The 17,971-nt window shown below is 44.7% G+C and overlaps 1 protein-coding gene across 2 annotated transcripts in view; it reads right to left on the reverse strand.

Annotated features, from left to right (window-relative positions):
* Nucleotides 1–1,769: 1,769 nt before the first annotated feature.
* Nucleotides 1,770–17,971, reverse strand: part of LOC143283071 (uncharacterized) — a 22,801-nt gene continuing 6,599 nt past the window's right edge. Inside the window, exons 3-9 of one of the 2 annotated variants that reach the window (XM_076589101.1) lie at nt 15,956–16,183; nt 13,207–13,403; nt 11,352–12,345; nt 10,402–10,576; nt 7,583–7,720; nt 5,660–5,913; nt 1,770–5,042 (exon numbers count right to left, since the gene is read on the reverse strand). In XM_076589101.1, coding sequence (XP_076445216.1) covers nt 4,341–5,042; nt 5,660–5,913; nt 7,583–7,720; nt 10,402–10,576; nt 11,352–12,345; nt 13,207–13,403; nt 15,956–16,183 — 2,688 coding nt within the window. In that variant the 3' untranslated portion in view covers nt 1,770–4,340. The remainder of the gene's footprint in view (nt 5,043–5,659; nt 5,914–7,582; nt 7,721–10,401; nt 10,577–11,351; nt 12,346–13,206; nt 13,404–15,955; nt 16,184–17,971) is intronic. The other variant, XM_076589102.1, reaches the window with a different exon arrangement.

The raw sequence follows: 17,971 nt of genomic DNA on the forward strand, positions 1-17,971 counted from the left end.
AAGAACAAGAAGAACAAGAACACGAAGAACAAGAACAAGAACAACAAGAACAAGAACAACAACAAGAAGAACAAGAACAAGAAGAACAAGAACAAGAACAAGAAGAACAAGAACAAGAACAAGAAGAACAAGAACAACAAGAACAAGAACAAGAAGAACAACAAGAACAAGAAGCAGCAGGAGGAGGAGGAGGGGGATAGGAGAAAAATGAAGAAAAATATCTTTTTCCCCTATCGAAAATGTATTGGTTGTGTGTTCAGCGTTTCTTCTTCTTCTTCTTCTTCTTCGTTCGTGGGCTGCAACTCCCACGTTCACTCGTATGCACACGAGTGGGCTTTTACGTGTATGACCGTTTTTACCCCGCCATGTAGGCAGCCATACTCCGTTTTCGGGGGTGTGCATGCTGGATATGTTATTGTTTCCATAACCCACCGAACGCTGACATGGATTACAAGATCTTTAACGTGCGTATTTGATCTACTGCTTGCATATACACACGAAGGGGGTTCAGGCACTAGCAGGTCTGCACATATGTTGACCTGGGAGATCGTAAAAATCTCCACCCTTTACCCACCAGGCGCCGTCACCGTGATTCGAACCCGGGACCCTCAGATTGACAGTCCAACGCTTTAACCACTCGGCTATTGCGCCCGTCAGCGTTTCTTTTCTCAACCTTTGCACCGTGCAGCAAAGGGAGATAAAGTGAATTCAGGAAGAATGCGACCGACGGGAGGCAACTTCAACTGGCTGACTACATATCCACTTTTAATTTGTCATCGAGTTACTTCCCTGTCATACCCAACTTCTTCCGGGAAGTGCTCACAAAATAACATTACAAACGGGAGAACGTTTGTTTCACGGCTTTTATTTTTCCTCTTGAGGCCAAAGACAAATAACTCACTTTCAGGCGAAACAGAAAAACGTTCTTTGGAAAAAGTCCATCGTTATACTTTTGATTTTTCAAGTCATATTGAATAAAGATCCTGACGATAATTTTTTTTTTTTCTGAGGAAGATCCTTATTTTTTACCCACATATTGAATATGGATGTCTTGTCCTGTACATGTATTTATTTTGTATGTATGTTATGCGATTTTGCCCGACCTTTATAGAGAGCTTGTTGTACAATAAACAATAATGCTTCTCCACAACCCTATCTCTCTCTCTCTCACACAAAACACCAAAATAATCAAGTTTCTTTATCGCTGGCACGACGGTGTTACCTTTATTTTGATAAAATGTGCAGTTGTTTACCCCCCACCCCCACCCACCCCCATCCCCATCCCCCACACCTATCATGAGTGGCTATGATATGTGAATGACTATGTTATCGATAACCATAACTCTCTTTCTATGAGTGTGTGTTTTGTATTGACAGCAAGCCAGCAAGAAACACACACACACACACACACACACACACACACACACACACACACACACACACACACACACACATATATATATATATATATATATATATAGAGAGAGAGAGAGAGAGAGAGAGAGAGAGAACTGACAAATTCTACATTTTCGATGAACACAGATCGCGAACACTTGCACACTTTTGTCTTTTTTATATCCAACCCTCTCGCCTGTTTTCGGGTCTACACAACCCTATACGAAGACACGACAGAATCAAAGTTTCACACGTATTGTAGAAAACAGAACATATCATACTACTTCTTACAGGTGCTGGAGAAAGGGTGTGAGAGAGTAAGTGAGGGAGGTGGAGAAAGAGACAGAGATAGAGACAGACACACCCACACATAATACAGAATACAAAATACTTTATTATCTCAACCAGATAATTTACATGTGGTGTATGCAACACAAATAATACAAGGGAATCAGTCAGTCAATATAAATAAATAAATACATGAAATGTTTAAATGCTAAATCGATGTGAACCTCACAATAATCACAATCATGCATGTAATGAGAACTGTCTGGCATTATTCATACAATATGAATACATAAAAGGCACAAAAAGAAAGAGAGACAGAATTCAGAAATGAGAAATTTGATTGTGTGATGTCAGCCTGCATACATATTGTACACATGCATTATATACATGTATAAACCAAATGTTGAGCAGAATGAACAACAATAATTAAGAACTACATACAGTTGATCTAAATGAAAGGGAAAAAAATGAGCTGAGGACAAATCATAATTCTGTCCATCATCGAAAGTTGGAAGCTCTTTGAACTATGTATAATTTGTTAAAAAGGTCAATAAAAAAAACAACACACAAACAAACAAATAGCCAAAAATTGTACATTCCTGATCACAATGCTGTGTTCGTTTTGAAGCAGATGGAGGTAACAAGGGAATCTTTATCACAGCATAATAAGTTTGGATATTTCTTTCTTTCTGAACATGTCACACTGTGAGCTAATTGTCAGTTCATACATTAATTTTCGCCGTCTTCTTTTCCTGTACAAAATGGATACACTTATTTTGAGAGAGAGAGAGAGAGAGAGGAGAGTGAATGAATGAGAGAATGAAGAACCTTTGAGGTGTACACACACGCAGATCCTTGAACAGGGCTGAGAAAAAAAACCCGCGGCAGTAAAACGTAGCTGTAAAGAACATTGAATATGAAACATCACATAAGTAAATCATTGATGAAACACAAGTATAATCTATATTGTGTTCTCGCATAAACACACACACACACACACACACACACACACACACACACACTATGCAAATAAACAAACAAAAAATCGAGAGATGGTTTTAATTTCCTCCGAAAAAGGTTTCTCCAGAAAATAACTGTATTGTAGACTGCAGTTGTCTCCTTGTTTGTGCTGGTGTGGGGGAGCTTTCCTGCAGAAGTGTTCCCCTTTAAATGACAAGTGAGTTTTCAAAACCAAGGAAGCATCGAAATAATTCCAGGAATGTATCCTCACTTATACTGATCATTCAAACATGTACACACACACACACACACACACACACACACACACACACACACACACACTGCGCATAATGGTGTTTTTTTGTTGTTGTTTTTTTGTTTTGTTTTGGGGTTTTTTGTGTGTTTTTTTTCCTCAAGGCCTGATTAAGCGCGTTGGGTTACGCTGCTGGTCAGGCATCTGCTTGGCAGATGTGGTGTAGCGTATATGGATTTGTCCGAACGCAGTGACGCCTCCTTGAGCTACTGAAACTGAAACTGAAACACACACACACACACACACACACACACACACACACACACACACACACACACACACACACACACACACACTCGCGCAGAAGCCTACTTGCAGTGCGATCATAAAATTCCATAACAACAATCATCCAATGGCATATATCAAAGTTAATGGTTAATGGTCACAGAGCCTTCTATGGCCATCAGGGCATTGAATCTATGTCCACTGTGCCTAGGGCTCGGAACAGGAAGGCGAGGCCCAATCCTCTCCTCCCGAACCGATTCCGGTACCCATTCACACCAGAGCGGAGTGAGGAAAAAATCGGAGAACAGTGCCTTTCCCAAGGACCCAACACCATGCCGAAACGGGGCCTCGAACTCTGACCACTAGTGAACACTGTATCAGAAGTAATATATCTATTTCTGTCAAAGTGAAGGTTAGTCACATATGGCTGTCTTCAACCGCACATGATACTCTTTTGTAGCAGACAGTATCACAGAAGATGGAATTCAGTAGATTTAGATTGTCGTAGTACGCCTTCTGAACAGCATTGCATATTTACAAAGTCTTCTTTCAGGCATGCTGAACAGCACTGCATATTTACAAAGTCTTCTTTCAGGTACGCTGAACAGCACTGCATATTTACAAAGTCTTCTTTCAGGCATGCTAAACATTGTACATATCTTTACACTGGTTTTCCGTAGAGCAAAGAATTCAGAACTGGATCCCATGTCTATGCTTTCACGTTGTTTCAAGAACTGCACCTCAGTATACTTCCGACCTTATCATGTCCCTTCAAAGTCTCTTCACTTGTCCAATGATGACAGAATCACTTGCGTTTCGATTTTCAACAGAGAGAAACACGCATGGATAGCTTTTCGTTATTCGGCTGTATACACCTGGAATTCACTGCTGTTTTCAGTCCGTCACAGTCCTTCACTCATATCATTTGAAACAAATCAAAAACACTCTTTTTTCAAGCAGCTTCTGTGTAATTATGGCACTTCATTCCGTGTCTGTATTCTGTGGATCTACGTCTATTTCTCCCATGCGTGTTGATGAGAGAGAGAGAGAGAGAGAGTGTGTGTGTGTGTTGTGTGGTGTGTGTGTGTGTGTGTGTGTGTGTACATGACCAAGAAGCAAAAGGAAATCCCAGTCACCGAGTTTTCAAAGAACATAACATTCACCCATCTGTCGACGCTTTGGAAGACTGAAAAACCGGTGCACGCTGATCGCCACAACCCCCTTCAGAACCCAACCGGTCCGTTTCTTGGCCGTGCTTGGTCTGTTCCAGCACGGCACAGACCTTCACCTGGGATCCGTCGCCGATCATGTCCACAGCCACGTACTGCTCCGAGACCGTCTCTGGCTCCCGCTCGCTGTCCACAGAACCCAGGCTGCTGACCCCACCGGCGGTTCCAGTCCCGGCGGCAGTGTCGGTTGTGATGCGATCTGTAATGAGAACTATGTCGTCGCCTTGTTGTCCATCGTCATGAAAATGAGAGTCTCGATGTCCCCTGTTGTAGGTGGTGTCTGTTCGGAGGTCAACGGCTGCTGGCCTGTCCACCGTAAAGTCGTTGTCGTCTGACTCCTGGTCAGACTGGTCAGCCGGCACGAGGCTCCGGACACTGGACAGCTCCTCTCTGGAGATGGTGAGGTCCAGGGCCTCCAGCATCTGGTCTGCCCGGCTGTCTGACGTGGTCAGTTGGGCCGCCACAGCCCCCTCCTCCATCTCCACCTCTGTCGGGTGTCGCCCTGGATGTGGGTTTGGCGGGAGTCGTGGCCGTTGGGGGGGCCGGCAGGGCAGGTCGGGCATGGCGAAGTACAGCTTCTCCCAGAACCAGGGGTCCTTGAGCGTCAGGTATGTGCGTGTCTTCATCGCCATCTGCGTCAGAAAACGAAACACGACTATTCTTTTTTATTAGGTGGTGGTGTTGGGTGGTTGTTAATTTGAAGTACAAAAAAAGTCTTATACAAACCTGTTGTTGCGATGTTATTTCTAGTCCTTGTGGTATGTTAATACCCTCCCCCACTCTCTCTCTCTCTCTTTCATACTTTCCAAACCTTGGAGACGAACGACTGGGAAACAAAGGCACAGCACCCCCCCCCCCCCCCCCCATCCCCACCACCAGCCTGCCACATGGACTTTTAAAGCTAAATAGTTTATTTTGCTTCAATTATGTTTTTTCTTTCTGTACCATTTCATCTGTTTTGCACCATTTTTGTTCCGATTTCTTCCTACTGTGTCACTTGAGCTTTAAAGCTAATGACATTAAACATTTCAGTGTTCAGTGTTCAGTGCTCTCTCTCTCTCTCTCTCTCTCTCTCTCTCTCTCTCTGATATATTATAAGAAAATGGAACAGCTGCCTTCACGTCTAAAGGACCAGACCACATTCTAAAATTCAGTCATCCCTGTTGAGACAATACAACAATGGTGCAGTCTATAGGACAGCGCAACAATATCTGTCGATACCAGTGATCCATGCAATGGGACACCCTACCCTGAGGTCAGCGTCCAGCTGATCGTCAGCCACGTCCTCCATCAGCACCAGAACCAGGCGGTGCCCCCCCTCCCTCAGCACGTGCTGGTGGGCCGTGCGGAACTCGAAGCGGCACCAGTCGCTGTCCAGGAAGTGGGTGGACAGCAGCAGGATGGTCCTCTGGCTGTTCTCCACGCTGTCCTGGATGGTGTCGGCGATGCAGTCGCCCACCGGGAAGTCCCGGTAGTGGACGCACAGTCGGTACTGGCGCGGACCTGCCAAAAAAAAAAAACCCACACGTGTCCTTTATTTTATTATCCTAATTTTTGACTCACTTGTGTAAACAAAGTGAGTCTGTGTTTTAACCCGGTGTTCGGTTGTCTCTGTGTGTGTGTGTGTGTGTGTGTGTGTGTGTGTGTGTGTGTGTGTGTGTCCGTGTGTCTGTGTGTCTGTGTGTCCGTGGTAAACTTTAACATTGACATTTTCTCTGCAAATACTTTGTCAGTTGACACCAAATTTGGCATAAAAATAGGAAAAATTCAGTTCTTTCCAGTCATCTTGTTTAAAACAATATTGCACCTCTGGGATGGGCACAAAAAATATAAAAAGAAGCCTAATTATATGCAAACTGCATTTACTGTTATATTTATATTTTTTGTATTCTCTAAACTTGGCACTTTGACCTCTTATTCTGACACAACAACAAGAGGAGTCATTATTATCATTTTTTGTTCAAACAGGAACTTCTTTTGCTAAGCATGGAATTTTTATGTTTTGCAAACGTTTTGGTGCAGATAGTAAAAAAGGGAAATTACTCTGTAATTAATACTAGGGGACTTAATTTATCACAAGTGAGTCTTGAAGGCCTTGCCTCTCTTGTTTTCTTTATTTTTAGATCATTTATGCTCATGTACGTATAAATGTATGTATGTATGTATGCATGCATGCATGTATGTATGTATCCATGTATTCATTTATCTGTGTATGCATGTATGTATCCATGTATTCATTTCTCTATTTATTGATTTTAAATATCAATTTAATTATGTATTAGTTTTCATTCATTCTTTCATTTATCAAATCAAACAATCTTTTTTTAACTTCTAAAAATTCAAATCTTCATAAACAAAATAAACAGACAACAACCATATTCAGCCAATAGTTGTACGAATTGTTGTTCATAAATGTACGAAAAATATAGCTACACACATTTTATCTTGCACATCAAAAATTTTAAAAACGTGCTAAATCAATTCAAAATAAATTTTGCGTGTATCAAATAGAAATTTGATGTGTTTTTTAAAAGGCAAAAAAGGTCTACTAAACCTACGACGTATGGTGAAGGTTACCATACTCAGGACGGCCAGTTTTCTTCTTTTTCATTCCTCCCATAGAGATCCCATCTCATGTTGAGTGGGTGTCTGAATGGGGCTTAGCCTTTAAATTTAAGTTCGTTAGGAATGCCGCCGTCTTCAAAATGTCTTCATCTACCTTTTGTATTTAAGAACCTTCCGTCAGTTAACGTTTCGTGGATATCAACAACGGCAGAACGCTGCCATCACCGCTGTTTTGTCATTCGTACGGCGAGAAGAGTAAATGTAGGGGGAAAAAAATTAATTTTAAAAATAAATAGTTTTTTTTTTAATTTTTTAATATATATATATATATGTGTGTGTGTGTGTGTGTGTGTGTGTGTGTGTGTACATGTATGTATGTATGTATGTATGTCACGCTCATTTTGACGTTTGTACGACAAAAAGAGCTAATGTAAAATTTTAAAAAAATAAAATGGATATACATATCACGCTCATTTTGTCGTTCCTACGGCGAAAAGAGTTAATGTAAAGTTTTAAAAAGTTAAAATATACATATATTACGCTCATTTTGTTGTTGGTACGGCGAAAAGAATGTTCAATTTTTTTTTTTTTTAATGGTCGCTCTGACCTTGCTGCTCAAGACGAGGGACGAGAGTGTTGGCGACAAAGTCCTGGTCGTGGTGACTGTAGGACACAAAGGCGTCGTACACCTTGGGCTGCGCGTGTGCCCCGCCCCCTTCCGCTGCTCCCCGAATAGCGTTGTTGTCTGAAAGGGGGAGAAAAAAAAAAAGAAAAAAAAAGATAGACAAATAATTACTGTTTTTAGCGGTTCTTCGTCAGTTACAGAGCCTGGAGCTTTTGTTTTCTATGGTACTTCTTCAATCACAGTCTGAAACCTTCGTTTCCAGTGTGACTTCTTCAATCAAAGAATCTGAAGCCTTTGTTTTCTGTGGTACTTTTTCAATCACAGAGTCTGGAGCCTTTGTTTTCTGTGGTAATTCTTCAATCACCGAGTCCGAAACGTTTGTTTTCAGTTCTTCTTCAGCCACACAGTCTGGAAAAAGAAACCTTTGTTTTCAGTGGTATGTTTTTGTCATTGCTGAATGTCATTTTATGGGGGAAAAAAAAAGGACTAAGCACATTAACCTTGCTTTTATCCTGTCCTCTTGTCAAAAAGGAGACAATTGTGACAAACATGCAATACAACAAAAGCATAATGCTATAAAAGTAAGTTTCAAATTATACCAAGGCAAATTGTATACAAATACGTGTATGAAGATAACTTACAAAACACACACTCGGTTATATCAATACATATTGTATACAAATACATGTGCAAAGATTACTTACGAAACACACACGAGCGCGCGTACGCATGCACACGCACAGACACACATAAACATAGAGACACAGAAACGCGCACACATGTATGTTTTCCGTCAACCCATATTGACCAATTTTGATTGTTGGTACGACTGAGACGCTCTTTAACTCTCTCCATACGAACGGCGAAAGAGACGACGTTAACAGCGTTTCACCCCAATTACCATCATCAAAATATTGCAAGCGGAAGGCTCTTATACTGAAGAGGTGAATGTTGACAAAGAATACCACAATTCTGACGACGGAAGCTAAAGGTTGGGTCATTCAGACACCCACTGGACATCCGAGGGGTCTGTGTAGAGGAGAAGAGAGGACTGGCCGTACTGAGTGAGTCAAAGGAAGGACTACCTCGTCGTTTCTGCTATTGAGTCACCACCACTACCGCCGCCGCCACCACCTTCCAAGAGCAGGGGGAGAACGGCAGTTAAAGTTTCAATCCTCAAGGAGGCATCAGTGCATTCAGACAAAATGCATATACACTGTACCACACATCTGCCAGGCAAGCAGCGTAACTCAACGCGCTAGTCAGGCTTTGAGTGTATGCAAAATAAATGTATTTGTGTGCCTATCACTGTGGATGTCTTGTAGGCCCTACACTCGGCTTATATCACAGATTGACATCAGTTTACATTTGGGCCAACAGCAAAGTGAGAGCTGTATTGTCAATGGTTTCTCCAGTCAGTGGGAAAGCTTAGTCTTTTGTGAAGGACTATGACTCTCAAACTAGGAGGCAAAATAGCACTGGCTCTTAGTGCTGCAGCCTTGTGGGCTAGTTGGCCTTTGGGAACCATCCCAACGCCGACTGTCCTAAAACCCTCTTGGCCGAGAGAGTGGGGATGTACTTGGGCAAGACACTCTCCACTATAATCAAATTCTAGCCCAAATAGTCGGAACAGCAGTTGCCTCCTCTGCTGTTCTGATGGTCATAGTCGGACAAGACTGACTATCATATATATATAATATATATATATATATATATATATATATATATATATATATATATTGTGGATGTCTTCTACAGGTTTTTTGCCAGAGGACAACACTTCTGCTGCCATGGGTTCTTTTTCAGTGCACGAAGCGCGTGCTGCACACACGGGACATCGGTTTATTGTCTCATCCGATTGCCCAGACGCTCAGTTTGATTTTCCAAGTCAAACTCGGGAGGAAAAGGTGAGACCGGGGGCATGCGAACCCAGATCCCCGCGGACATCGTACTGTACTGACTAGATAAACGTATGTCCTTAACCATTCACACCAACCTCCACATTCCTACAGGGCGGCAACACTACAACGGTCTCAGTGCCTTCAGTTTTCGTTCCTTCCAAGGACCATCAGGGATTGGAACAGTTTACCTGATGATGTCGTTGAGGCCAAGACCATCGACACTTTCGTGTCAAAGGCCTCCAAATTTCAGCTTCAATAGGGCAGCATTCGTTTTCTTTCTTTTTTATTTTCTTTTATTCCCGGGGCCCGGGGCCTCCCCTGGCTGAACCGTGGGTGCTTGACGGTCGTGGCTCTGTGTTTTTGGGGAGGTTGATCTTTTTAACAGATAAGACTCCCCCTCTACAAGAGACAGAATAATCAAAATGATGATACCCCTCCACTTCCGTGCTTGGGGGTGAGTCCTGTCAATGTCGTCAGTGTCGGCAGATTCATGGGTGGGGCTGTTGTTTGAGGGACGTGGTGGCGGTCTCCACTCTGGGAGGGACGCTCACTCAGTCTGGCTCCGCGACTAAGCCATTATTGTCGTTAGCAGGGGGCTTAGTAGGTGGTGTCCTAAGTACGCTAAAACAGAACAGGCACCACTGAACACCACCGAAGTGACTCAGTAGCAGTGCAGGGTCTCCTCTGGTGTGTGGCCTCCTGGCGACCTAACATCGATGGTTCCCTGTGGACTGCCAACGCTGGAACTGCGACGGACGAACCTGGGTGTGGCTGTGTATGGGGGAATCTAAATGAGCGGCGTGGGAGTAATGCCACTGAAACGGTGCAGATGATGGGGCAGAAAAAAAGAAAAGAAAAAAAGATGATTGTGGTCGCTGAACGAGGAGGAAGAAGACTCACTCTTCACTGCTTCCGCTTCCTGGCGGTCCCTCCTTTTGGCGTCGTCCCACAGCCTGAGGCCCAGCTTGACGTACACCACGGCCTGCAGCTCTCTCCGCCAGTGCACACACGTCACGCCCACCGCCACGGCCACCACCACCACCACCGCCACGCACACCAGGCTGACCGTGGTCACCTGACAACACACACGCACACATCACGCAAGTACGCACCCACACACACGCGCGCGCACACACACACACACACACACACACGGCACAGCACACACACACACACACACACACACACACACACACACACACACACACACACACACGTACGTACGCAAGTGCACACCCACATGCACACGCACCCACCCGCACCTTCTCCCCCCCCCCCCCCCCCGCCCCATCCACCCACCCCTGCATACGCACACTTAATGACTTGCTGGATACCTGTTGCATAGGGTAACCAGTACTTTCGCATTAAAAAAAAAGTTAATTGATGATATATTTTTTACTGTTTAGTGTTTACGGGATGTTCGTCGAATTATTCTAATCAGTCCCTTTGTTCTTTTGTTCTTTTTTTATTCACCTTTTACAAATATGTACACACACGCGCGTGCGTGCACACACACACACACACACACACACACACACACACACACACACTCACACACACACACAAGCATGCCCGTACGCGCGCACGCATGCACGCACGCTGGCTTGCACACACACGCACACATACGAACACACACTCACATGACACGTCTAAGATGCACGATAGTCAGTCGTGTCCATCTATGACCATCAGAACAACAGAGGAGGCAACTGCCTGCTGTCCCGATTATCTCAGCTAGAATTTGATTATTATAGTGGAAAGTGTTTTGCCCAAGATGCATCCCCATGTCTAAAAAAAAAAAATAATAATAATAATAATAATTTTTTTAAAGGGAGAGGGAGAAAGGTGACCTGCGACACGTGGCCAGGATGGCTGGGCAAGGGACTGACGATGACGCTCCTGTTGCTGCAGTACAGACTGTACTCAAACTCCGACATCACTACGCTGCTGTAGGACCCCGCCTCTCCTCCTTCTCCTTCCCCTGAGGAGGAAGCGGAAAGGTTGCTGTGGACAAGAAGAAGTGTGCCGTTGGTTGACGGCGTGGGAACGGCATCCTCCGCGTCCTCCTCCCAGAAACATCGCAGCGAGGAGTAATCCAGGATCCGATCCTTCATGCCGCGGAGGTACTTGAGGAATTCGGCGACGAACTGACAGTCACAGGTCCAGGGGTTCCCGGCCAAGGCCAGGACGGCGGTGGGAGGGAACGTGGTGGTGAAGGAGTCCACCCGCTGCAGGAGGTTGTCGTTAAGGCGGAGCACCTTCAGGGCGCCCAGCCCGGAGAACGACGCCTCCTGAACGGACTGGATGGCGTTGCGCTGCAGATCCAGCTCCTCCAGCGAAGGCAGCAGCACCCCGCCGCCGCCACCGCCGCCGCCTCCGAAGATTCCGCCATCGATCCGACTGATGTTGTTGTCGCTCAGATCCAGCACTCGCAGGGCGTCCAAACGGAGAAAGCACCCTTGCTCCAGTTCCTCTATCCCGCTGCCGTTTAAGTAGAGGAAGATGACGTCAGACAGGTGACTCAGAGCGGTGTTGTTGAGAACCGGAAAACAGTTCCCATCCAGGTGGACGTGCGTCGCACGTGACGGGATCAGGCCTGGAAGCTCCGTCAGGTTCCGCCTCTCACAGAAGACGTGCGTGTACAGCTGGACGTAGCGGGAACCGCCGTGGAAGCAGGAGCACGGAGCCGGACAGGTGAGGAGACAGGTGCAGTTGGCATCAGGCTGCAGGGAATGGGACTGGGGCTGGGGCTGGCAGCAAGGGCAGGTGTCGTCACACACCGCCCCCTGCAGGGGACAGACGAAGTCTGACAGAGGCACGTCTTCGAAGAGGACCTGGTCCTGGCTGAAAAAAAAACAAAATGACACGTTGGTGACCTGTTGTGAACGTGTGTGTGTGTGTGTGTGTGTGTGTGTGTGTGTGTGTGTGTGTGTGTGGTGTGTGTGCGTGTGTGTGTGTGCGTGTGTGTGTGTGTGTGTGTGAACAGGAAATAAAATCACACACACACACACACACACACACACACACACACACACTGACTCACACGCACACGGATGACATGCAGTGTTCACAATCGTGAAGTATATACGATGATGTGTTTCCATGAATACATAGGAATAGGAAAAACAAATAAAATTGCACGCAGGGAAAAAAAATGGGTGGCGCTGTAGTGTAGCGACGCGCTCTCCCTGGGGAGAGCAGCCCGAATTTCACATAGAGAAATCTGTTGTGATAAAAAGAAATACAAATACAAATACAAAATACAATGAAAACACACACTGGGCGTGAAACCTAAGGTAAAGTTGGACTTTTTTAGAGGGATTATGCAATTTATGCATTTCAGACTTTTAAAACAAGCAATATCACCAACAACAACCAGAAAATAAGAAGTAAAAAACAGGAGAGACACAGAGAGAGAGAGAGAGAGAGAGACACACACAGAGAGAGAGACAGAGACAGAGAGACTGAGAGACAGACAGACAGAGAGAGAGAGACAGAGACAGAGAGACTGAGACAAACAGACAGACACAGAGAGAGACACAGAGAGAGAGCGAGTGAGAGAGAGAGAGAGAGACAGAGACAGAGAAACAGAGACTGAGACAGAGAAGCAGAGATAGAGACAGAGAAGAAACAGTGACAGAGACAGAGAGAGGACTACCAAGCCCTGCTCCCGCACAGCAGAGGAGAGGTCAGTAGAGAGCTCACCCCGTGAAGTGGGTCATACAGGACAGCACGTGCAGGTTGTGAAAGACGGGCAGGTGTGCCGCCAGGGCCGGGAGGGGCTGACCCGAGGCGGACGTCAGGGCCCAGGCCTTGAGGTACCCCAGCCCGCAGTCACAGTCGAAAGTGTTGGGCGCCACCGTGAAGGCTGGCTTGGGCAAGGTGGTGGGCGAAATTTGAACCTGTCACAGTTTCATTTGACATATGGTGGCGGGCGAGATTTGAACCTATCAGAATTTAATTTGATATGCATTCCTTATCGTCCAGCAGACCGCATAGGGGCATAATATCTGGACTGCCCGACAGTTTTAATTTCAGTTTCAAGGTGGCGTCAAAGCGTTCACTCCGTCAATCACACAGAGGAGTGGAGTGAAAGAACTGTGGATATTGCCGAGTAGTCCACCCCGCTTTGATGCCACATTGAAACTGAAATTAAAACTGTCAGGCAGTCCAGATATTATGGCCCTGTGCGGTCTGCTGGACGACAAGCAATACATGTCAATTGAAACTGTGACAGGTTCAAATCTCGCCCGCCACCTTGCCAGACTGGGAGGGTTTGCAGACCCACTTTCGTCTGATTTTCGTAGAGGTTCCCCGGTTATATTTAGCGAGAAGGGCAACATCCACAGTTCTTCCCCTCCAGTCCTCTGTGTCACTGACGCAGTGAACGTCCACGCCTTGTCGTCAACACTAATCATTCTGTCATGAGAAGAAAAACTGTGGACATTTTACGGGTGTGTGCTGCCTTCGTGATGGATTTTTCGTCGCTCGCAGAGCGAGAAGTTGGTCATATGACGACACGGGCAGCCCACCACTGTAACGAGCTTTCCTGAGTTTGCACTGCCTTAATTCGGACAACTTTTCAACAGAGTTTAAAAGTGGGTCAGTTCGAATACGTTATGGCACAACTGTGACAAGAAACACGCTAAAAATAAACGTAGAAGACTAAACCAAATGTTGGGTGTGACTATATAACCAAATATATCTTGTAAATTTGAAAAAAAAATGTTCAAAATCCTTAATCTGGCGAGCGATTTCCACGATGAAATTTTAAATTTTTGGTGACCTGGAATAAACAGGAAATGCAGACGCGCATGCGCACGCCCTTCTCGCTAAATATAACCGGGGAACCTCAACGAAAATCAGACGAAAGTGGGTCTGCAAACCCTCCCAGTCTGGCAAGGTGGCGGGCGAGATTTGAACCTGTCACAGTTTCAATTGACATGTATTGCTTGTCGTCCAGCAGACCGCACAGGGCCATAATATCTGGACTGCCCGACAGTTTTAATTTCAGTTTCAATGTGGCATCAAAGCGGGGTGGACTCCCCGGCAATATCCACAGTTCTTTCACTCCACTCCTCTGTGTGACTGACGCAGGGAACGTCCACGCCTTGTCGTCAACACTAATCATTCTGTCATGAGAAGAAAAACTGTGGACATTTTACGGGTGTGTGCTGCCTTCATGATGGACTTTTCGTTGCTCGCAGAGCGAGAAGTTGGTCATATGACGACACGGGCAGCCCACCACTGTAACGAGCTTTCCTGAGTTTGCACTGCCTTTATTCGGACAACTTTTCAAGAGTTTAAAACTGGGTCAGTTCGAATACGTTATGGCACAGCTGTGACAAGAAACACGCTAAAAATAAACTTAGAAGACTAAAGCAAATATTGGGTGTGACTATATAACCAAATATATCTTGTAAATTTGAAAAAAAAAAAAAAAAAAAAAAAAAAAAGTTCAAAATCCTTTATCTGGCGAGCTATTTCCACGATGAAATTTTAAACTTTTGGTGACAGGAAATGCAGACGCGCATGCGCACGCCCTTCTCGCTAAATATAACCGGGGAACCTCAACGAAAATCAGACGGAAGTGGGTCTGCAAACCCTCCCAGTCTGGCAAGGTGGCGGGCGAGATTTGAACCTGTCACAGTTTCAATTGACATGTATTGCTTGTCGTCCAGCAGACCGCACAGGGCCATAATATCTGGACTGCCCGACAGTTTTAATTTCAATGTGGCATCAAAGCGGGGTGGACTCCTCGGCAATATCCACAGTTCTTTCACTCCAGTCCTCTGTGTGACTGACGGAGTGAACGTCCACGCCTTGTGAACACTGATCTGTCATGAGAAGAAAAATTATGTATTTTGCCGACTCATCTATAATTTTTCGCTTCACCACATTTGCTTAAAAAGACAGAAGAAAAAAAAGCAGATGCCAGTACAGATGTGTTCCTAATATACTTGGATTTGCACATGGCACATGCTTTTCATTTCATGTTTGTGCTTTTATTTACTTTAACCCATAATCATATTCCTTTGACTCCGCTACATTTGGTAATAAGACTACAGTATATTCTCTTCTAATTCCGATTCTGCAGTCTTCTTTGCATTTTTATACTTTTATACTTTGAACGCCAGAAAAATAACCAGGACTTCACACCTCTTCTACACCCAGGACGCCCCACCCCCTCCTCCCACCCACACCCCACTCTACCCCCGTCCCCTTAAAACGTCAGATAGGACCTCCCACCCAGACAGACAGACATCCAGAACTCCACTCCCTCGCAGAACGAAACCTCCACCAAACCAGCACCCAGACAACAACAACATGAACAACATGACCTTATATCGGCACATGCCATCAAGTCGTTCAACTCAATATCCACCAAGAGAAGCACCGTGGGACACGTTCAAATCCCTGAACAGCACAAACACAAACTACAGTGCACACCCACCGAAGACAAGGGCAGACTGTACAGGTGCCCGTTGGCCCCTAGGTTGACGATCATCAGGCTGTGCATGCTGAGAAATAGGCCCGGCTCGATGTAGGACAGGAGGTTGTCGGACACGGACAGCGAGCGCAGGGAGGGCGGGAACATCTCGCTGGTCAGCCTGGTCAGCATGTTGGTGTCCAGAAACAGGGAGTTAAGCTGGGGCATCTGGGAGAACACGAAACTCACGTCCTGCCAGGAACAGGACATGAGGATTTGATTAAGACCGGTTTAAGACACTCCATTGTGTGCTAAAAACAGTTACGTCCAGCCAGAAACAGGATAAGTGAAATCAAAACCAATTCAAGACACTTTATTGTCAGCTGAAAACAATACGTCCTGCCTGGAACAGGTTAAAACCAATTCAAGACACTTTATTGTTTGCTGAAAACAATTACGTCCTGCCTGGAACAGGTTAAAACCAATTCAAGACACTTTATTGTTTGCTGAAAACAATTACGTCCTGCCTGGAACAGGTTAAAACCAATTCAAGACACTTTATTGTTTGCTAAAAACAATTACGTCCTGACAGGAACAGGATAAAACTAATTCAAGACACTTTATCGTCAGCTAAAAACAATTACGTCCTGCCTAGAACAGGTTAAAACCAATTCAAGACACCATTGTTTGCTAAAAACAATTACGTCCTGACAGGAACAGGATAAAACTAATTCAAGACACTTTATCGTCAGCTAAAAACAATTACGTCCTGACAGGAACAGGATAAAACCAGTTCAAGACACTTTATTGTTTGCTAAAAAAAAAAAAAAAAAAAAAAAAAAACCCAACAATTACGTCCTGCCAGGAACAGGATAAGTGGAGTTAAAACCAGTCCAAGACACGTTATTGTCTGCTACAAACAATCAAAACAGAAAATGTACTCTGCACACGTTTAAATGCTCGCCAAGAGAAAATTTATACGTGATGTAAAAACAAAAGTAATGACTAACTGGTGCACTCTTCCCTGATCACCACGCACACACCAATCATCAGCTAAAAGAAAAAAAAAATCGTGCAAGAAATAGAAAATTTAAAAAAAAACACATTCTAAGCGACAAAAGTGAAATATAATTAAATTAATAACCCGTACGCTCCTCCTTTGATTACTATGTAAATAAATCGTCAGGTAAAAAGAAAAATATTTAAGTAAGAAAACGACATTTTATGACACAGGTGAACAAAAATACAAATACTACTTACACCCTTTCTTGATTATTATGTACATGTATAGGAAACATTTAACGAAGAAAAACCAAACAGGAAAACATTTTAAGATACAAGTGTAACAATAAAAAGAAAATAATAACAGCCCGTACACATTTCTTTGATCACTGTGTACATACCAATCATCAAGGACAAGAACGGGCGCAATAGCCGAGTGGTTAAAGCGTTGGACTTTCAATCTGAGGGTCCAGGGTTCGAATCTCGGTAACGGCGCCTGGTGTGTAAAGGGTGGAATTTTTTCCGATCTCCCAGGTCAACATATGTGCAGACCTGCTTGTGCCTGAACCTCCTTCGTGTGTATACCCAAGCAGAAGTCCAAGTACGCACGTTAAAGATCTTGTAATCCATGTCAGCGTTCGGTAGGTTTTGGAAACAAGAATATACCCAGCATGCACCCCACCGAAAACAGAGTATGGCTGCCTACATGGCGGGGTAAAAATTGTCATGTACGTAAAAGCCCACTCGTGTACATACGAGTGAACGTGGGAGTTGCAGCCCACGAACGAAGAAGGAGAAGAAGATCGTGAATAAGGAAACCATTCAGGTAAGAAAAATATTAAAAGTATAGTTCTAAAACATGAGTGAAACAATATATGTATATATAAGTAACTCGTCAGGAAGGGCAGAATGATTACAAGATGGGGAATGTTTCAGTTTCAAAGAGACGGAAGCAACAAAGCGGTGTTGGTTTCCTGGAAAGAAGAGATCGGTGTAACGCCTGGAAATGATCCCTCCCCTCACTTCTCCTCCCCCAGC

Source organism: Babylonia areolata, chromosome 6 (assembly GCF_041734735.1).
Source record: "Babylonia areolata isolate BAREFJ2019XMU chromosome 6, ASM4173473v1, whole genome shotgun sequence".
In the NCBI taxonomy this organism is placed as follows: Eukaryota; Metazoa; Mollusca; class Gastropoda; order Neogastropoda; family Buccinidae; genus Babylonia; species Babylonia areolata.